This window comes from Toxorhynchites rutilus, chromosome 3 (genome assembly GCF_029784135.1).
Source record: "Toxorhynchites rutilus septentrionalis strain SRP chromosome 3, ASM2978413v1, whole genome shotgun sequence".
Taxonomy (NCBI): domain Eukaryota; kingdom Metazoa; phylum Arthropoda; class Insecta; order Diptera; family Culicidae; genus Toxorhynchites; species Toxorhynchites rutilus.
In genome coordinates, this window is record NC_073746.1 from 277,793,714 (window position 1) to 277,817,192 (window position 23,479).

General features: G+C 36.9%; 1 protein-coding gene across 12 annotated transcripts in view; it reads right to left on the reverse strand.

The window, feature by feature from the left end:
• The window catches only part of LOC129774720 (putative transcription factor capicua), a 139,151-nt gene that overhangs the window by 89,299 nt on the left and 26,373 nt on the right, over positions 1 to 23,479 (reverse strand). For 10 of the 12 annotated variants that reach the window (XM_055778621.1, XM_055778629.1, XM_055778628.1 and 7 more), the window contains exon 2: positions 2,359 to 3,033. The exons of the other annotated variants lie outside the window; for them this stretch is intronic. In XM_055778621.1, the coding sequence (XP_055634596.1) occupies positions 2,359 to 2,760 (402 nt within the window). In that variant the 5' untranslated portion in view covers positions 2,761 to 3,033. The remainder of the gene's footprint in view (positions 1 to 2,358; positions 3,034 to 23,479) is intronic. 12 annotated transcript variants of the gene reach the window in all.

Genomic DNA, 23,479 nt, shown 5'->3' on the forward strand with positions numbered 1-23,479 from the left:
CTTATGGATCAATAGTAATGTGAGCTGCAACAAATAATACTTATCCAAATCACCCCTTACCCCTTCCCCTTTTAACACTTTCGACGCCCCGTCACCCAGTTATGGGTGACACTTTCCTCGTTCAAATTGAATAGGATTTTTAGAAGGAATTTGATAGAATAGGCACCTAAATGTAACTATAGGATATGAAGAAAAATAATAAAATCATAACCATAATATTCTACTGTTTATACTATAGTTTTTATTAATTTATAGTACGGATGGTTTGTACTGCAGTTTTTTGCAAAACCCCTATTATATGACTTTGGCATGTGTTATTGTCATCAATTCGTCTTCAATTGAAAACAAACATTGCTAGATCATGTAAAAGTTATCTATAAACTAAGTTTGATTTTCATTTAATAATTTAATCGCAAGTTGGGCTCTGCAAGAAACTCAAAAACGTCGCGTTGGGCGTCGAACGTGTGAATGCAGAACATAACTCATAAACAGCCCCATTCTTACTTGGTAAGAATATTATGAACATGAACCAAATTGAATTGAATTTCTACAAAACCACTAATTATATCACTATTTTCTGATTTTTTTAAATCCCCCTGAGTGTAGTGTATTGTAGTAACCGAACCTGATACCAATAATGGGTCAAGATATTGAGAATAACAGTTTTTTTATAAAGATGATGATGGTCCCACCTCATTCCCCTATAAAGGTTTGAGCGGGACGAGTTATCTTATTGATTATATTACGATACTTATATTTTTCATCAACTAACCAGTAGGCAAATTAAATTGAAATGAAAACGGACTGCTTATCTCGCATACATAAATTATTAATCGAAAGAACAATACAAGCCATTTTCTGATCGTATTTATTCCACGGCATGTCAAGAGAATTTCCAGCCCGGGAAGACCCTAGACCGATCGGGAAATTAAACCAAAACCTATGCAGCTGAACAAACCCAAGCCTAATTCTAGCCGATACTTCAGGGCCATTACTTATCCCAAGGCATGTCAAAAAAGTTTACAATCCGAAAAAATCCTTGACCGATCAGGAATTGAACCCAATACCTATGTCAGTATTAGCCATGAATTTACAAAAAAAATCCCGCTTTACTGGATACCCGACAACGGTCTGTTAGTCGTTTTCGAGACCATACAGCTGAGCAAACCTAAGCCAAATTCCAGCCGATACTTCAGACCCCACATCCAACCTGGAGTGTAAACGTATCAACCTGAAATCTGCAATGAGATCCGCCACAACACAGAAAAATCTCGTTATAATTATCAGTTGAAAACATTAACTTACGAGTATTCCGGTTGAGCTATCCTAGCTTCACTTCGGTTTCCACATTCAACCCCTTGCAACGCTTTTATTTGATTCGAGAGAAATTTGTTTACGTTCAGTCTCATGCTTCTCTATATGTCTAAACTCAAGCTATTGTTTAAAGTTAAATTTGTATGTACGACTAAAGAAATAAAAGTACGACTAAAGTTTCGCAAACAAATAACATACCATCATCATCATAGTCATAAGATGAGAAACACAAATATCCATTATAACTTCGTCATCTTACATGCTAACATTGATTAACTTTCATTTTATACAGGGTTACAAATCTAAATCATACTTCTAAAACTCTTTACAGATACTACGGAACATTCGAAGGCTTGTTGCTGTCTCTGCTTCATTTGTAATTTATTAAAAAGTCTATATCCTTTGTAAAAAAGGGGATTTTGGGTACAGGACGTTCGAAAGTTCATGGTTCTGAGGTTACTAGCTTGTCTTGTGTTATATCGGTGCATATATCTCCCAAACGTTTTATCGTTTTCTCGCAAGTGAGTCAAATGGACTTATGGGGATTCTCACGATTTCACGATTCATTTATACATTGTGAAGGAATTTTACATCAAATAAGTGGAACTGAAGCAAATATATAAAAAAACTGGATAATATTTTTAAAAAACTGGAACTGTTTGATTTGATCGAGAAAAAAAAGCTGGAAGAATCCAGTTTAGACTGGAACATTGGCAACGTTACCTTACAACTCTATACTCCTACGTTAAAAGCCTTTCAACTCTTGGGAAATATTCAGTCCCCTCAGTCAAAAGTTTATGTAACGTTTGATTTAAATCGAGGCCATTTCATCCTGACCGATCCGTCTGTTCGCATATACTCTTTCATAACCAAATTCCATTCCATAGAATTTGTAGAACAAATTCGTTGTTCTCGAATAATTTATCACCAATATTTATTAATTATGTATTTCTCTATACTTCAAATGTGACCAAATGAGAGCAGATCTTGTAACACTGGAAGTATCCTTCGAATGGAAAAATACCGCTAGGAACCATGACTCACCTCCGCTTCAGTATCACATTCTGTAGTTACGATTGCACCATGATGCTGTGATTGCTGTTGCTGCTGCTGCTCGCGTTGATAACCCTGGTCATCGCCGCAACTTGGCGTTTTATCGGCCAGTTGCCGCAACTGCTGCTGCTGGCACTGGCGAGTTTCCGAATTTTGACTTCGAAACAGCGATGATGATGATGATGATGAACCGGCAGCGGTGCTATCAGAGGAACTCACACTCCTTTCGCTGCTGATATTCTGCTGAATGCTCTGACTGTTGCTGTTCCTGTAGTTTGTGCTGGTTGGATGTGTTGATACGTGCATATTATTCTGGCACTGATAAGATTTGTAGTTTTCCCTTATTTTTCTTCCTTTTTCGTTTCTCTTTCTACCTGCTCGTGCTCCGTTCATGAACACAACGACACGAAACCGACACTGCACTTTACACAAACGGGATTGCACAGATTTTCACTTTTCGACCCCAGGTCGTTCCTGGGGACCATATCTCACCAACTTTGTCTGCATTCATCCACTTTTTACTCTTCCTTATGCAGAAAGTTTAATCCATGTGAGGCTGACTTTCTGCGAGGAAAAAAACTAAGTAAAATAAAATATGTTTCAGCCCTTTGATCTGGTGATCTTAATGATGGTGTTGACACTGGATCGGCGCTGTTGACTCGGCTTCTGCAAAAGGGTAAGAGAGAGAGAGAACGGGAAGTTGTGTTAAAAAAATCCTTCCGATGGGGATCTACCAAAGGAGCGCAAAGTGGATGCGTGATTTGATACAGCGAGCCGTAAATGTGAGAAAGACGGATTATCACCATTGTTTGGGAAATAACATTCAAAGCTTATCCAGAAAATAAAGTTTGAAATATGATTCCGATGCACTTCCTCTTCATTGAGCCTAAAACGAAGTTACTAATTCATTGCATCCGCGTCAACAGATGACAATCGGCAGCAGCATATCGCAATCCGATTTCGAGCGCGCAAACAGTTACATCCGTGTGGACACATGTGTGCAAAATGTCAGCATTCATTCGTCAGTCAGAGGAGGATAATGGCTTTCACTAAATACAGTAGAACCCCGATTATCCGCGAGCGGTGCGGATTATTCGCAGAAGCGAGTACAATAGTAATTCTATAGAGCTACCCGAAATTTGTCAGTGAGAGGTAGGCACTTGTTTTTTTGTTTTGGTAGTGGCTTTCACATTATCTGACCACAGGTGTAAATGACCTTACAGATGCATAGTTTAATGATTTTTTATTGATAAAACATGTTGAAAAATCTTTATTTCGTGTTTGCACTTCCCATTTAGTCCATTATCGCGTTATTCGCAGTAACTTTGCCAGACTATTTTGCAGATAATCGGGGTTCTACTGTCTCTACATGAGCGGTGTACGCCTCTATGCCATCGCGTATTCATCAAATTTTATTCCACTCGGCAGCGGCGGTGCGGTCGAACTCTTGTTGTTTGTGTTATGACATTAGTGGCCACATATTTTGTTGTTGATTTTTATCTTGATGTACACACACTACACATACAATTCATTCATTCAATGAGCCAGTGGACAATATTCAGTTTTTGCGCTGCGTTGTTCTCCCAGAATGGGAGACTATATTATTGTGTGTGCGGCAGAAATCGAACAGAAACGAGAGTATAAGTTAGATGAGTTTTTTCCCCTTTTTTTGACAGCGGAGCGTTGCTTTATGAATGTGGTTTGACACCCACACCCAAGTGTCACACCCATACGACGGAGGCTTAGGTTCTTCTTCCTCAGATACAAGATTAATTACATTGTGTGTGTCCCCCCGCACAGAGGTTTTAGCGAATTAATCATAGTTTTTCCGCACCCGCGGATTTTATCCCTATTGGATAGTTTGACTGTCGCAAAGAGCACTTTGTGCTAATTAAAACAAGTAAAAAGGAGGCAACTAATGCAATATTTTATATGTGGGAAACCTCAGCACAGCTTTGTACTATTGTAGAATATGTCAAATGTCGATGAGAAAATATGTGTGTCTGTCTGTGTTTCATAATATCTTTCGTAAACAACCAAACAATAATATTCAATAACTCGAGCGCCACCAGGATCTATAAATAAAATATAATTGGTATAGTTTGGTAGAATAGTACAACTGAAATTAAATGAAATTGAATTGAATTGAATTAAAAACATTATATTAATCATTTATAAACAAATGTTCATTGTAAACATTTGAACAAAACTTACGATATTCCATAGGGTTCGTGGTTTTGACGTACAGAATTGTGAGGAACTGTAAAGAATTCTAAGTCATTGGTCCTTTTTCACATACTAGTTTTAGTGATATTGCTATTTTGCAATCTGCGGACACGCTGATCAAAAGAGGAACAGAGACAAAATCGATATTCCTTTGTGACTTCCTGATTTTTTCGCGGAAATTAGTGTTTTGCGGGTGGTTCAGATATTCACATACATTGAGGGTGGTGTTTTCATGGTATCCTGACGATATCGGTGAAGGATCTCCATTGGCAACCGAACGAATTCCTCTCAGCGGAGCTACGGATGTTATTAATGGGATACCTGCTATGGTAGCCAGGGTTACCACCATCAACATCTTTAAATTCATAATAACTATACCAATCAATGATATTAAAGCTAAGATTATGCTTCAAGATTTAATTTAGAAATTTAACCCGTTGCGGCCGTATTAAATTTCGACATGTTTGTCGTACTGGCCGCATTTTTTTTTACATGATAAAGCAATGCTGTAAAACTTTGTGACAGGTCGGATAAGGATTACACAGGATTATATATGATTCGATTATATACAGTTTAAAAAACATAACATTTCAAATATTACTTATTTCAAGAAAAGAGTTAACCTTTCAACGTTGAGGTGAAATTTAAGTGGCTATAATAAGTACAGAGGGGTAAAAATCGTGATTTTTGAAGATTTAGTTTGAATTTTCAACAGAAATTGTTTATATCTATAGTGTAGCGAAATTAAGAAAGATACAAGTTGGGTGTTAAAGAACAATTTCGTAGAGCGGTTAGAAAGCATCAATTGAATTGATCAGAAAACAAGTTTAAAATATTTTTTTAGGATAAAATAAATAATAACACATTAAAAATTGCTATATTTTGAGTTTTCACTTTTTCAAAATGTTATTTAAAACAATGAATTTAGATTTTTCATCTTTCAAATGGAATCGACAAAATCGTCTTCCGTAGCGTACTTTTTAATGTAGAGCCAGTTTTAGGCAACATAGTCCGAAACAAACAAAAAGGTTTTATAACTTTGTCAATCTTGACTCTCGAACATATGCGTAGAAGGATTTTTTTCATCAAATATGATCGTCTATCACCTCCTGAGAGATTCTGTATAAATTATTTTTTTTCATGTGAGAAAATTGTTTCCTGGCTTTAAGGAGATGAATTAAAATTAAATTCTTCTTTTATATTGAAAAAAAACCAAAAATATATGCATCAAAAATGAATAGAAAACATTTTTTGACTCATTATATACAGGATTCGATTATATACAGTGAAAAGAAATCCGAGACTGTATATAATCTAGTCTGCTCTGTATTAGTATACTTCTTTGCTGTGGTGGCTGAAAGCAGACAAAAGACCGCAAAGGGTTGATACAAATATCGATACAGATTTTCTGAGAAAAAACACAGATAAAAAGATTATTATGGCAACCCTGATGGTAGCCGAAAAAATTCTTCCAAAAGAAGTTCAACACTTTCAATACGGCAGTGTGCTCCGCCGGAGTGCTACCGCTGTACGGAGCACTGCGCCGAAAAGTATGCACATGGCGCTGGTGTGATCGATGTGCAGTTTCACTCTCATGTCGTCTAAAGACGACGCTCGTACACACAGATCATCGCGTGGATGTCGTCTATAGACGACAATCGTAGCGAAAGGGTTAAGCCGTTGGATCTAATGTTGTCAAAAATGTCTTTCTTTAAATCAGAAGTGTACACGACCAAATTGTTGACGTAGGACTACGAAACTATCTCTGGCGAAAATATAAATTATAAAAAATTAACAATGAGCTAGAACGAAGTACAAATATTCTGTAGCACTGACAAGGGTCGGTGAATGCACTGAGGGGCGTGAATGATTCACTAGGCAATGAAATAACAATTTTAGCAACTTGTCAAATAAACTTGAAGCATTAACATGTACTATTACATCTTCAGCGCTCCTGAAAATATAATTTTTCAATAAAAATGCACAAATGATAATATGCAACACCTTTAGCAGAACGTAAACAGAAATTCTGAATCACCAACAACAACCGCTGCGGAATAAATTTTCATTTCGGATTTCCACCGCATTTCACCGCAGGACATAAAAACCCTTCTTCGCATCCGGCATGAAATGTGCTACACTTTGACGCCACTCTTAACCCGGAAACAATTCACGAAAATTCAAGGAAAAGTCCGAACACACTCCTTAATTCTTCAAACAAAAAAATATATATAAATATCAATTATCTTTATACTATTCCAGACATTAATTCAGAATGCACGAAACTTTTTGAAATAATTGCGTGATTTAGGAAAGCAGCTAAAAATGATTGATTCATGATTCATTCATGTTTTCGCGAGAACAATACACAAGCTGGCCATATTTCAAGATTTGAATTCTAATTACCAATGCACGTAGTGCACTCAGTATGTATCTCTTTTTTAGATACAAACACACCTTTGACAACGCACCTCTGACCTTTGATAACGCATAAACGATAACGTCGATTTGCGGGGGGGGGTGCGGACCGCCCCCGGGTACACGATTTTAGGGATGCAGAAACACCCCTACATTAACAAATGCTTCATCATTCGGCATACAACATATACAAATAGCGAAGAGGGAGGGGTGCAACCAGACACTTCTGCCCCGGGTGCGAAAGCTCCACTCGACGCCACTGATGCTTATACCTTGGGCAGACATATAACTGTACTAGCGTTGTACGTGTACAGCGTTGTAAAGGTACCATCGTAGCATGACACACATAATTTGGTTGTACATTGTACCACATGTCAAAATAACAATGTGAAATTTGACCTGTGGTGAAATATTTCAATGAAAAAGGTTTTCATTTAGTATCCAAACTATCAAACACAACAAACAAGTTTCCAATCTGAGTTATTAATTCAAGAGAAAGTCAATGAAAAAAATGTTTACCAAGTGTTTCGATTCGGTTTGTTCATGCTATGAAATGTTAGAAATACTAGGAATTTTAGTTTTTTTTAGTAAGTTTTAGAGAAAAATAATAGAATAAAATTGTTTTACACGTAATTCTGCATGCAAAACTATACAAACATTTTTATTCTAAAAAAAATCTATAGAAAATTATATTTGATAAAAAAAATATATTCGTAATATCATGAAAAATCAAACAATATGGAGTTCTCGCGTAATTTTTGAAAAGGTCCTATGTAAATAACGTAAACAAATCGAGTTAATGGATACACGCTATTAGTTTTCAATCATTGAATGCATTACAAAAACAATCGTTCACGTATCTATCTTCTTCATCTTTTTATCGCCGATAAAAAAAATATCCAATGTATAGATTAGGATTTCAAGCACCGAAGTTACTTCGGACGCCACTTTCCTTTGTCCAGATTAACAAAGCAGTCAAAACAACACGAAGTCGTACATCGGTCGTTTTGAGTTTTTGTTTCTTTCGGGTGTTGTTATCCATTTCAGTGCAATTCAACGAGTGATAACAATGATAATCTGTCTTTAGAACAAAATGCTGATATTTTGATTGTCGTTTAGTAGTTAGTTTCAAATTTTTGTCATGCAACGTAATAAGACCAATCTGCAAACGCAAGCAGTCAAAACGACCAATGTAACAATTTTCGCTCCGAGGCTTCAACTTTAATCTCAAATCACGGAACAACAGTTACGATTGGTTTTTCAGAGTTATTCTTGACTGCTAGTGGTGAAAGTAGCGATAAAGATCGATAGCTTTTAAGACAATTCGTGGAATAATGTTCGGGTCTTCTCGAGTTGACGAAAATGTTACATTGGAGTGTAATGTTACGAATCGTTTGTTCTGAGAGTCGCGTAAGATTTTGTACTTCTGATACGATTGCGATAAAATGCTCCTTTAATTTACTCCAAACTTTGAAAAATCGGCTAGAAAAAACGGTTGAACGTATCAATATGAAACGTTTACAGATGTTTAGGGAATACACTAGGCTAAAAATTTGACTGGAAACATTAGAACTTAATGCGATATTTGCAGAACTACAGTCGATTTTGTAAAGCACTATGAAAATCTTGTTTTGACCCTTTTTTAAATCAATACAAAAAATTTAAATAATTTTTTTCGTCGAAGTAACAAAATATCCTTGTGCAGAACTTATTGGAGTTTTCAAAACTGCCTTTAGATAATAATGTTTCATTCAAACTGAAATATCTCAGTGTGAGAAGGTCCTACAGGAACGTTCTTGGAACCATAAAAAAGCTGATTGATTATGTTATATGGATTTGCTATTGAGTTGATTTTTCATTTCTTCCCGATATTATTGCCTACTACACCTACTCACATCAAGATAAAAATATGTACGTAAAATATTCTAATACCTGAAAGTTGTAGCTTCAAAATCATGTGCCTCCCATCGATATACGTTGATTTTTCACGAAGATACAGCATGTCAAAAATCGCTTAAAATTTCCGACTTCGCACTCTGTTCCTCTAATTTTTTTGTCGATTGTATTTGAAAACATATTTATTCTTCGTGTCCACGTGGACATAGTCTATACCCCCTTTCCCCTCTCCGTGGACAAGCGTGGACATTTTAATACCCCCTACCCCCCTAAAGTTGTCCACGTGGTATGTGGACAGCCCCTTGTTTGATTTGGGACCCTTACTTAAAAATGTGCCAAAAATGAATTGTTATGCGGTTTGGTATTTTTCGTTCACAAGTCTACCTACTAAGCGACTTCGCGTCGAAAAAAATCTTTTCTCTCTGACTGTAGAACGAATGTTTTTTCGCAAATGCAATTTATAAAAATTCTCTTCTGCTTTGCTTCTACGTACAGGGCTAGCTTTGCACTGAACTTATTTTATATTCTCAAACAAAAAAATCATGCACGATATTTCAACACGGTAGCAAAATGGAAACTGGAGGTGAGCGAACCCAATATTTAGATGGTACTTTGTTTTCGGGTTTCCCTGGGATAGAATGATATGCACGGTGGATATCTACAATTGATTTAACAGTAATCTGAAAAAAACATCCTAAAGCTAAGATAAAAAAATTCGTCCGTTCAACATTGGTGTTGAGCATGCAAAACAGAAAATGAGACAAATGATAATGTTGTTGATGTGTTCGTTCGCAGTTGGCCTTGAAAGAGGCCAACTTAGAAAACTTAACATAATCTCTCGTCCTTGAGAAAGGCCATTTTGGACGCCTACGCAGTCGACTGATTGCTAGCTGAATGATTGCCGAATTGTAATTGAACTAAGATTGCCTAGAGTAAACCCAATATTTATATTTTCCTTGAATAGAATGGTAGTCATACGCCGGAGATCACGTTTAAATGCAATAGGTAGAGAATTATCTTTCGAATAGAGCCTAATTAATGGCTGTTACATTTACTGTCTTTTATCCCAATATAAACTATTATGCTTCTAAAAAACCCTGAATATCGTTCATGCGGATACCAGAATGTAACATCCAACTGAATATAGCATTTACCCAAATGTAACCTTGAATGTAGAAGGATAAAAAATATCCTGACAATGAATCAAATTAATACAGAATTGTAATCTCGTGAAATGTAAAATGAATCCTTTGTGTGAAACATATAGTTTGACCATAGATGAATAAAACACTAAAACTTCCTGAATACCGCCTGAACTGTTATTATATAGAACTTTTACCCTTTTTTCAACATTTCTTTGCGTTTATGTATTGTGTTATAAATTTTTAATCAAGATATTCAGAATTCAATGAAAATACATTTTTAGGCATTTAAGGAAATTATTCCTTCTTTAAAAAATAAGCTCTTTCACGTTGCATTGGATTATTGAAATGATTATAACTCATATCAGTTTATTTGATAGAATAATTTCTTTGAGCATTTTAATTCTTCATTCGGGTTTATGTGTCATTCGACTAAGTGTTACATTCGAGTTCTTCCGGTAAATGTAATATAATCGGGTTAATGAGATTGAAATCGTTTTCCGTTTAACATTTCCATCACGATCATGACGAATTCCATGCGAACTCGACCGGCCATTGGCAGCACCATCACAGATTCCAGTGAAACTTTGTGGATGTGAAACCGATGGTCATTTAGCAACTTTTCATACCTGAAATCTAAAAAAAGTCAGACGCCTTTTTGAAAAGAGGAATATAACGAATATAACAAGTTCGAACAAGTTCTGAATCAGATTGGAGAAAAAGAAATCTATTATTTCTGCATTAAATTTAAGACTTTATTGAACACAACTAGAATGATCTGATTTGAGTTAAATACACACCGTTCAGTACGAAATATATATATTTCTAATGCCATCCCAGCGTGACCCATTAGCACATAGATAAGTGAGGATTCCGATGATCGATGATCCCATAAATCGAACCATTGTACGTTGCATTCAATGTGCGTCTCACGATTCGGCTCTGCACTTCATTCATCCGTTCAGTAGCGTGGAAATGGCCGCTCTGTTAGCCGTGTTGGTAGCGCACATTACATACACGTCATTACTACACTACAAGTTACGTTGTGTCACTTCTGGTGTATTCGTCGCTACAAGATCTCTCCCGATGAGATCCCGGAAGGATGGGAGTTGTTACGAACAATGGGAAGGAATGCGAATGTTTGCGCAAAATTTCTAATGTGCTCTAGTCGAGTTTTAAATTACTAGCAGATGTTGCGGTTCAGGTATTTTGACTCGCATCTAATAATAGAATTTGTTTTTGTTGAATTACTCGTTGTTTGTGTAAATAACAGGCGGTGATAGTAACGAAATGAACATGGGCAGATGGCCAGCACCAAATGTTCTCTTGAACACATCCAATATCAGAACATACAGCGGTGCGGAATTGAGGCAAAGAGTTTGCGAAATGCAATGACACCACCACACATACACAAATACGCCAATAGACACCCTCGTGCATAAACATACGCTCTGTGCTCCCGCGCTTACAAACCCACAACAAGCATACGATGGAAACCAGCAAAACGAGACCTAACGACGGCGAAGCTATTTTGTTTTTGGCAATGTCAAGAACCAATGAGAAGCGCGCAAACGATAACTGCAAGATATGGCATCCGGAGAGCGTCACTCTGCTAACACGAAACACCCACCCCACACTGTGTGTGCATCTCTCTGCGGCATTTACAAACGTGCTTGACGCTTCAATATTACGTTCTTGAATGCGTGCTGCAGGTTGTCATTTAATACTTTTCTTATTCGAGTGGCGATGGATGGAAATACATGAAATTGATTTAGGTTATTTTGAAGACGTAATGCAAAAACTGTAAAAACTATGAGTTTGAAACTTTTTGGTTGATGAGGAACAAGTTTACTTTTCTCCCGTAGATGCCTCTAGTGATCGATCTCTCACGTTGTATAAGACCGCGGGTTCCACTAGGTGATTGCTTTACTCAGTATTGTTTGAGTGTGCGTGCAAAGATGAACGCCAACAAAGAGAGAATACGCTATACTCTACAGTTTTACATCCAAAAAGCCGAAAATGCCAGCCAGATGGCTGTGAATGTCAATAATGTTTATGGTCTGGGTACTGTAAGAGCCAAACATGCCCAATCTTGATTTCGAAAGTGTCGATAAAATAATGGAAACCGTCATACCTACACCGTTTTAAAACCCATTTTAAAACCACTTGAATATAGCTGAGTACAAAAAAGCATGGATGCTAAACGAGATCACGTGAACACGCCATGGACCGATTTTCCATCTGCGAATCGCTGTGGAATCACAACAAACTTAACTTATTCTAGAAGCGGAGCTCTACGTTGATTTCACCAGCTTCACCTTCTGGACATTATCCTCGAAATAATGGATGTTTTGTTCTCTAGTCCTCAGCTATCCTGTCATATCAACATATGACATGTCATACCATCTATTTTTATCGAACTTCGATTGCGTTTTGGCCTTAAAATGATATTTGACCTTGTCACGTTCTAATGCGGGGTAAAATTAAAGGCCAGCCAACTGAAGTCAGCTTTGATGTTGGTTTCATCATCCATCACCACACAGTCTTATCTCGTGGGCATCGTGTTATACAACTTTTGTGCTCTTGTTTACGTACTGATTTCATGTGTATCGTACCGATTCTATGGTCTAACTATCTTGAACTTCTTGAATATCCTTACTTCACTTTTTGGATTTAAGGGGTATATCGAAGATAAACTATAAACATTTTTAGTGCCCCTGTCCATTGATGTGCAAACGAATGCAGTTGTGCTCACCTGTATTTAGTATCTTGAACGGTCAAGTGTCCACCAAGGATTAGTTTAAGTGTGGATTTTTCAATCCTTCCGGAATGTCGTGTATCAAAAAAGAGACTAAAGTCCAAGCGGACACACGGATACGAGAGAAGGGTATTACAATGCAGAAAATGGCAAAGCGTTTCGGTGTTCATCCGGCAAGTGTGAAATCCATCATCCAGGAGTTCGGGGAACACTATTCATTCGATGATTTACCGGGAAGAGGAAGAAAACCAGGACCTTTCAACCCCGATCTGGACCGAGAAGTAATCAACTTCATCAATCGGAATAAATCGTCGTCAATAAGTGATTTGACGAATGAATCTGGATCGGAATGGTGCAGCGGATCAAAAAGCGGAAGCAGTATCAAAACAAAGTGCTGAACAAAAATCACGGGCGAGAACCCGGAAGTTGTATCATCGAATTTTGCAGAAATCCAAAGCATTCTGATGGGTAATGAAATTTACGTTTAAAAAGACTCAAGAACTCTTTCGGGACCACAATTTTTGGGCAGAAAGTGCTCGTGTAGTAGGCAATCTGCTCATGTGGATTGAAGACGTCAAGTTTCTACACTAAAGGAACAATAAATGCCAATATGTACCAATCTGAGTGTTTACAGAAAAGGTTGCTTCCACTATACAAGAAGCATAGCACCCCACCACTATTCTGGCCGGATTTGACTTCGGCTCACTATGCCGAAACCGCTCCAAAGTGGTTTAAGGATGATGGTGTAGATTTTGTCAAGAAAGACATTAATCTGCCAAACTGTCCCCAGCTTCGTCCGATCGAGAGATACTGGGTCAAGCGGATCTTCAAAAAGGATGATGAGATCAATAATCCAATGGCGAAATTAGAGAAAAACTGGAATGCGGCGTCCAAGAAAACAGATCGATTCATTTTACAAAACCTAATGAAAGGCGTTAAATCGAAGGTCAGAGCATATTTCCAATAATTTTTTTTTACTTGTTTTTCTTCGCACACTATAAAACATAAAACTTTGCCGAACGGTTTCCTTGTTTGATTTATCAATAAAAATGGATTTGAAGATTTAAAATGTTTTTACAGCTTATTTTCGATACACCCCTTAAGACGATGGCATCTTAGTCTTAATAGTCACATCTCGCACGGAAAGCTTTGGGTTTTGCTCTATCATCTACCATCTTCATTCCACTTCTTTTCGAAGCTGCCTTTACGCTTACCGCATAATCATCGCTTCCAATCAACAGTCAACCGCTCACGAAACCTTTTTAAAACAAAACTGACAGTCGAGCGATGGGTTCTAAGTGACGACAAGATGTGACATGGACATAGTGACATAGATTTTCAACACTTTTGTGTATAATTTTCTCACGTACTTGTTCAGTGCTTCAACTCAATCTCTGAAACAATGCACAAATAAAGTAAAACCTGTTTTTGTGCGGCTTTTTTTGTGCGAATTTTTAATTTGTGCGGTTATCTGTTCTTGTGTGGTTTTTTGTGCGATATATAAAAGAAGCATATTTGACGAAGTTATCATCCATTTAGTTTTTTTCGATGGTTTGTAGGCATTTCAGTGCGAAAAAAACATATTTGCGTCTCAATTATCCACTTCTGAAATCATTCCCCATCGTCCCATCAAATGCTCTAAGTTTTTCTAAGTTTTTGCATGACATGATATCTACCAGCATCACGTTTCGGCATGCAACTGAAAAGACAAAAAAACCTCCCTGATGTGGCGAAACATCGCTTGTTGAATTTATTTAATCAGTTTCTGGAGCATAATATTGTTCCGCATGATTGGAGACAAGTATGAGTTATAACTATTCAAAAACCCGGAAAACCCGCGTCCGACTTCAATTCGTAACGCCCAATAGCAATGCTGTCTTGTATTCGGAAATTGTTGGAGAAAATGATTGTCATGCGTTGCTTTGTTCAGAAATTCAAAAGGCTTACGCCGAAAAAAAAAATGGGTGGGTTATATCTATGATCAAACCGCAAGGTTGACGTGGAACTACCTTAGCCTAGCAATAATTTGTTTGTATTGATTAAATTTTTGACTGAGTGAAACAATTTCCGAATTTAATTGAATTGAATATTTTTGCTTTGTAAATAAAGATAATGAATAAATGTCATGTAATGTCATGCATACATTGTGATAGATTGTGTTCTTCGTTCCAAGTAAATATAATGACAGTCCTTTTACGTTTGGTTTGATGCCTAGGACGAAATATGTGAATGGAAGAATTGTAAAACGATTATTTTATTTTACATTTCACTCTGAAGTTTGCATCTCTCAAGTGTACGTACTACTTCAAGCCGCGAATTTGCATGAATTGATGAACTTCAGGCACTCAGTTTAGATTTTGACATGTAAGTCGAACGCATATTGTTTGATCGATAGGCGTTATCGCAGCAAATGGTTATCAATATTTTGCCTGATCATCAAATTGTATGCGTAGAAATTTAGTGAGCAGAAGATAATTATTTTGCTTGCTTTAAATTTGAAAGTTCAATCGCCTCGAATATCTGCACGATTAGAAGACAGTGTAAAGGAAACATATTATAATCTGCACAAAGGTAAGCAAGTACCAAAGTACGTATATTGGGTAAAATCATTTCAGTCGGAACAGAAATACCCCCGACTTGCATGAATTTGCAATGCCAATTTCCCCACGCTCCATGGATTTGAAGTCTGTGTTAGGGAAACATATTTCATTCGGAACAAAAATACCCCCGACTTTCATGTATTTGCAATGCCGATTTCCCCAAGGCTGCTTGGTTATGATGGCTGTGTGGGGGAAGTCGTAAATCGGGCCAATCAAAAAGAGACAGTTAGGACGTTTAGATAACACTTAACATTTTACAGTTATTCAACTCTTTATCTAATGAAAAATAACATTTTATTAATTACAATAGACGCGTAGAAATATTCCCTATCAATTGATGCAAACATCTTTCCGATCCAGTAAGAAATGTTCGAGTTATAAGCATTCCGAATCTTTCATTTTTTCCTGCATGTTTTATGTTTAGGTTTTCATTTTACCCCCCATATATAATATTCCGGTTAGACGTAGTCCCACGTCAATAAATGGCTTCAGTATTCTTGGACATGAAGGGGGCCTTTGATTCTTTTTCAATAGAGGTTTTGTCCGATAAATTCAACTCTCGAGTTCTGCCGCCTCTATTGAATAATATGTTATATAACATGCTTTGTGAGAAGCATTTGAATTATTCTTACGGGGTTTCGGCAGTAAGTCGGGTCTCCTTAATGGGACCAGGCATCATGTTTAACAGTTTATTATCTCTTCGGTTCATCATCCGGTATAAGGTCATGAACCCATTGGTGATCGGAAATTTTGAGCAACTGATCGCGCTAAATTTTCACTCTGGTTTCATGAGTTCATATCACGAATTCGGCTCCATGCAGGTTGTTTCTTCTACGTATATTCCTAATCGTGTTTGTTTTCATAACAATGATGATTCATCTGTACATTTTGATCTGTCCATGGAGCAGGATATCTATGGAATTCCAGATTAACATTGATCGGAGAGAGTTCCTACGATTTTCCATGCAACATATGGGCGTATCGATTGTGATAATATGTACTTTACTGATGGGTCCACTATAAACGAGTCCACAGGATTTGGAGTGTTCAACAAAATTTTCAGCACCTCCCACAGTCTTCAGTTTCCTCGCACAGTGTATATTGCTGAATTGGCAGCGATACACTGAGTGCTAGACAGCGTCGCCTCACGATCTGTTGAACACTACTACATTTTAACGGATAGTCTTAACTCTGTCGAAGCTATCCGTTCAGTGAGGCCGGAATAGCACTCGCCGAACTTCCTTGAGAGAATACGAGAAATTTTGAGTGCTTTATCCAGGCGCTGTTATGTCATTATCTTTGTCTGGATCCCTTCACATTGCTCATTTCCGGGTAATGAGAAGGCTGACTTATTAGCAAAGGCTTGTGCGATTGAAGGCGATATTTATCAGCGTCAAATCGCCTTCAATGAATTTTACTCTTTAGTCCGTAAAAATACCATCGATAACTGGTAACGCATATGGAACGAAGATAAATTGGGCCGGTGGCTCCACTCAATTATCCCTAAGGTTAGCCTCAAACCATGGTTCAAAAGTCTGGACATGAGTCGGGACTTTATTCGCACCTTCTTCCGGCTCATGTCCAATCACTGTTCGTTAGATGCGCTACTCTTTAGTATTAATCTTTCCGGTAACAATATATGTGCTTGTGGCCAAGGTTACCACGACATCGAACACGTTGTTTGGTCGTGCGAGGTGTATCTTGTTGCCAGATCGAATTTAGAAAACTCCCTTCGGACCAGAGGAAGGCTCGGTTAGACCTTGATTACATGTCTCAAATATATGTTTTCCTAACAGTTATCGATCTTCGTGTGTGATTGTCCTTATATCCTTATATTCTCCTTTTCTTTTTTCTTTTCCTTCGCGAGAAATCGGATCCCTTCTTACTAACAATACAATAAGGAACATTGTTACAATATCCTTATATCCCATCCTTTTCCTGAAAATATGTCACCCTTCGAGTCGACCGCGAGTAATCGGTTTTCTACATTATTAATAATTAGAATTACGAAAAATGTTTATCTATACTAGTAACAATACAGTTAGGAGTTTGTCTCTTTTAAACTTATTTAACTGAGCCTGTAAAAATAAACGATTATATAAAAAAATATGATAAGCGCAAGGATGCCGCGCTTGTTTACGATTTATCAAAATAAGATATGATTCCGAAATACGTAAAGCTGAAAAAACGGGTTTTGAATCACCATTTTTTAAGACGCAATTTATCTCCTCGTTCCATAAAACTGTGCCTCGCTGCGCCGTTCGGTGCCCCCTATTGACGGTTTGATTTAAGGAACATAGAAAAGCATTGGACAAATGTATGGGGTGATGGGAATGCTTCCAATTTTCGTCATTTTAACCTTTTTAGGGACTGGGTAATGTATAGCATATCGAATAAATTGTAGAGAAAATTCCAATTCAATTAGTGTTAGCGTCCATTGGATGGGCGGTTGAGTATTGACCCAATGAACTATTGTTAACTGTTAAGTAATCGAAACGAGCGTACATTTAGAAATCGACACGTTGAGCTGCACTTTCCATTCAGCCAGCATCAAGAGTGTTTTCACAATGTCGGCGTAGGTCCCAGCTCACAAAGATATTAATTGTATAAAGAAATGAAAAATAGTCAGAAATTGAACTAGGAAGCAGTCACATTTTGTAATACATCCGAAAAAAACCATATATTGTTTTATTTTGTTGCCTTGTAACTGTCAATCTCTAGGGACCGACGCGGGGCTTGATGTGTTAAATCCATTAGGTATACAAAAGCAACACTATTTCGGGCGAAATGGAAAAAAATAGTTAATTAACCCTGTCAGCAGAGAAGGACTACACGACACGACAGCAAAATAATGAACAATAGAACACTTTCGCACCTCTATATGGAAAGCCATCGTAAGCTGGTCGTAAAAATTGTACGATCGATGAGTATCGGTTAGAATTTCATTGTTTCTACTCTTCTCCACCCGAAACCTCCAACTGGCGTCGGCAGCAGCATACATAGCTTAGCGTCCGCTCGCAATCTCTTGTTCGGAGGTACAAAAAATTCATTCAGCAAACTTGTTCCTTTCTTGCCACCTCCGCAGTTTTCGGTCCACACTCGTTTTCTTTCACCAACAGCAGCGGCTTTGTGAACACAATTGCAATGGCGACGGCCAACGGCCAAACAGAGAGGAGAGTTGTGTGTAAGGAAAGATGGCTTTGGTGGAGATGCCAAGACGTTCTCTATTTACGTCTTCGTGTCTAAGCTTGCGATGACTCGCTGTGAGAGGGGGCATACAAGGAGCAGTCTTCGGCCGTTCGTGTTCTGTGTGTAGTAATACGGGAATAAGGTTGATGTGTACAAACACTGTACGTAGCCTGTTCCACCCAAACGCGAACCATCACGTTGGGAAGCCCAGAACACATCGTCTCCAACACGTTTTGCTTGTTGCCTGAGCGCGGAGGGCAAAGAGAAAGATCATTCATTGGGTCCGACAAGCAAAAGTTGCGTTCTTCTCGTAGCAGACTCGCTGCTGTTGGTTTTTAACACGCACTGTGTCCAAAACGCGATTGGGAAGCGGCACTGAATGGTCGTATCGAACATATGTGTGCATATAGACTTTTTTCGCTGCTCAACTAACCAGTGTTGCCAATATTGTTGGTCATATAAGGGCAATTAGTGGTGATTTCATGACCTAAAATATCGTCCTTTAGGACGGATTCGATTATATAGTCCCGAAATTTATTTCACTGTATATAATCGAATTGAAAAAAGATATTTTTAAATTATTTATATTTATCTTTTTTAAATAAAAAAAAATAATTTAATTTTTTATTGATCTCCTTAATGTCAAAAAACACCTTTCTCACACAAAAACACATATATCCGAAATCTTTCAGAAGTTTATAGAGTATCATATTTGATGAAAAAAAATCTTCTACGTACAGAGTGGCGCATATGTCACGCAACGCTCTCTGAAGGAAAAAAAAATAACCATCGCGCTGCAACTATCGAACGTGTTGGTTCTTAAGCGGTTCAGTTGTTCGACTGCCGTCGTAGAGGTAATGTATATATGAGGTATATTTGTGCAAATCGGTTACGTGACTTATGTGCCACGCTGTATATGATCGAATATCAACAATGACAAAGTAGTTATCGAACTTTTTATATTGTTTCGGGTTCGGTTTGCCCTAAACTGGCTCTTCTTCAAAAAGTACGCTATGTAGAACGATTCTGTTGTTCACATTAGCAATATGAGAAAATTCAACACAAGATACACTCGTGAAACATCCAAATTAGTGAATTTAAGTAACATTTCGGAAGTAAAAAACTTAAAAGTTAGTGATGTTGAAGGTATTATTAATTTCATCCCAAAAATAAATAACGGTACTCAGTAAAAACAGAAGTTGTCATTCATGCTTGAGGGAAGGCTTAATGGAAAACTCCATGTATTGCGGTAAAGATCATTGTTCTGTATGTTCAAACAGGAAAATAAAAGGCCGAAGATGTCAAACTAATTATTTTTGTGATATATTTTTGAACTGCATTTTGGGGTTCGTAAGAATTATAGCATATATTTTTATATGAAAAACAACACAATAAACACATTGTTTAGTAAATACTTATCTGAAGTTTACATAAAAATAAATAAATCTTGTGCGATAATCTTGTTTATCTTTCATAATTTCACAAGTTATACATATGCTGCATATAATATCAGAAAGTTATACATCACTGCTTTTTCAAGTGCAAATAATTCCGACCGCAAAGGGTAAAGCTTTCTAATCGCTCTACAATTCGTTCTTTGTCAGCAAACCTCAAATATACATGCATCTAGTACGACTTTTGTCATACGTATATACCGGATTATCGGGGTTCTATTGTAATTTTATAACCTCACGAATCGCCATTGGATCTAAGAGAACATTTATGTTTGTAGAAATATGAATTATTCAGTTGACTTTAAGTGGGAGGGGAATACAAATATTTAAAATGAATGGGGGTGATAAGCAGCAACTATCTGGAATATAATTCGAGAGCAATTGAAACTCGTACATATAGTACGAGTGCAATCGGATACGATATTCCTGGTTGTCGATTTATTTTAGTGGAAATATCATGAAATTTATATAGCAAAGGTTAAGTAAGGTTCAGTACTGCGTGTTTTAAGTAATTAAATAACACGTGGTAAAAATTTTCATTCAAATTTTAACAATTTAAAACTGCGTTCGAGCTTGTTGATCTGGTAGAGATTAATTTTCCTCCTTAAATCACCACTAGACGTCGTAATATAATGTATTCATAATTAAATGTAAAATGTCCTCACTACGATCCAATATGATTTACTGTTGGAAGATTTTCCACATCATATAATACAATTTTTCACAGTCCTACATTGTTTAAATTTATACGTTCATGTGATTCACGGATTGCATTATCGTGATATGCATATATGATCACGTTTCGATCGATTTTACGATAGTGTATAACATGAAACCGATGCTTGTTATAACGAATAACGACTTAATCTGTAGTGATAAATATGATTGAAGTTATCGTATTTTATGCGATTTTAGATATACACAATGTATGCTTTAACCAACATTATATATGATTTTTATACGACCCCACTTTATATGCGACTTAGAATAAGCCAAGTTATGCGATCTAATGTTTGCTGGATTGACATCCAACTCCAATTTTTTTGAATCTCGCTGCAATGGCTTTTGAAACAATTCCTGGTAAGCCTTCAATTAGAATCTTCAAAAATCACGATTTTTTCTCCACTTTTCCTCCAAACATTGTCAGTTAACTTTCACCTTACCGTTGAATATTCTTTTTTTTCATGAAATAAGTCAAATCTGAAATATAAAAAAATCATTAAACTGTATATAATCGAGTCTAAAATGGTATATTATTGAATCATATCATATATGATGAATCGAGTATGTATGTAATCAAGCTCGACCTATAATACTTTTGCTTTCGTGTTAAAATATTTTTGTCAAATCTGCGGATTTTGAAGAATTCGAAAGATATCTTCTCCATAATCGGAATAGTTTTCGTTTGAAAAGAAAGCTTACTGATAATACATTCGACTAAAAAATTAGAGGAACAGAGTACGAACTCTAAATTTTTGGGTGATTTTTGAAATGATGAAAAATCAACACATGCAGATGAGATGTACATAATTTTAAAGCTCAAATTGTCTAGTTTTGGAATATTTTACGAATATATTTTTATCTTGGTGTGTATAGATGTGGTGAACAAAAATATCGAGAAGTTTTATTTTATCAACTTTTTTCTATTTTTTTAAAGATTTTGTGGGCTACCACATTTTTTTTTCCAACTAAGTCAATAGCAAATCCATTCAACCTTATCGACAAGCTTCTATTTGATTCCTATAATGTTCCTAAAGGATCTTCCAATACAGTATCACGAACGCAAAATCATGGCGCCTCGGTTTTTTTCTCAGGATCACCAACAAGTTCAAAGGAGTTAAATTCCATGTGTATCCCTGTATAAATAATTCCACCCCACCCACACAAGTACAAGAAAAACTGTCAGCGTTATTTCAAAATATTAGTTCATTCATGGAACTTGATACAAATGATTACCAATCCAGCGGTAATCCTATGTGTACCTTGCGGTTATATCTCAGATATAACCCACTTTTAGTTTTTATCGAAAAATTGTCTTCAGTGATGGAGCACATTATTAGTTGAACGGATACGTTAACACAGCGTCGATTTGAAAACCCGAAAATCCCTGTTATTCCCTGATTTCCCGTTAGTTTTTCAGAAAAAAATCCAGATTTAGACTGACAATCAAATTTCTTACTAGTTACGTAGTTCTAGTTCTTAAAACATTTAATTAGCAAAAAAATATGAACTTCCTCACAATAATTATAATACTTACAATGAAAGACGACTGAGAAGTGTCGTGATGCCAATACACTCAAACGCTTCACGAATTGATTTCCAGACAATTTTTGATCGGATTCAAATACCGGAATGACCAACAGAGGATACGATTTTCGTCGCAGGATACATCAACGCTTCATAAGGTTTTAAAACACTTTTTCTTACATTCCTTCGCATCCCAGACGAAATTGCAGAATTTGTCTGTCGTGAAACTCCGATGAGTTCTTCTGAATTCATTCATCATGAATGCACCGTGTAAAATATGTAGCATGAATGTAGAAACCGTTTAGGTTTACACAGGTCAGCCTTCTGAACGCCTAACTTCACCTACAGAAAAAGCAAACAACATACTGAAATACATTGAGCCAAATACAAGTTTTTTTGGTTTCATTAACTTTTTTAATTGGTGCTCCCTTGGCCGAGTGGTTAGCGTCATAACTAACATGCCGGGTGTTCGGGTTCGATTCCCGTTCTGGTCGGGGGAATTTTTCGTCAAAGAAATTTCCTCCGACTTGCACTGTGATCACGCGTATTCTAGAGCTTGCCACTCAGAATGCATTCAAGGCGTGTTATTTGGCATAGAAATCTCAACTAAGTACTAATAAAATGACGCAAGTAATACTACGTTGAGACGGCGAAGTTCCTCTAGGAACGTTAGTGCCATTGAAGAAGAAGAAGAACTTTTTAATTACTTCAATAACCAAACTTCTAAACGGTGGAATTGCATTTTTTCCCTGATTGGTTACGAAATTCTCTGACCTTATTTGAATTTCTTGATATTCCCTGATTTTCAAGGTTTTTCCAGGTAATCAACACCCAGGTAATCAACATCCCGAAAATATACTGTTTGGTTTGGTTCGGTTTGTGGTCTGGTGGAATCTTTGGTCCGCACTTCTATAAAAATGAAGATTAGAACAACGTTGGGGACGCGTGAACGTTGTGAACGCTATTGCTATCACAAACAATGAATCTCTTCGCCGTGTTTTGATGTCGGAGTAGCAAATCACAATAAGCTAAAAGAATCCAATTTGTTCTCGAAATTCACCACGAACCATCACTAACCATCGTCATGGCAACCTTGCTCTCTTTAACGATTATTTATATTGAATACACTGGAGTCGCTTTTTACGCGGGGGATATGTGGCGCGTAAACAAAAACCGCGTAAA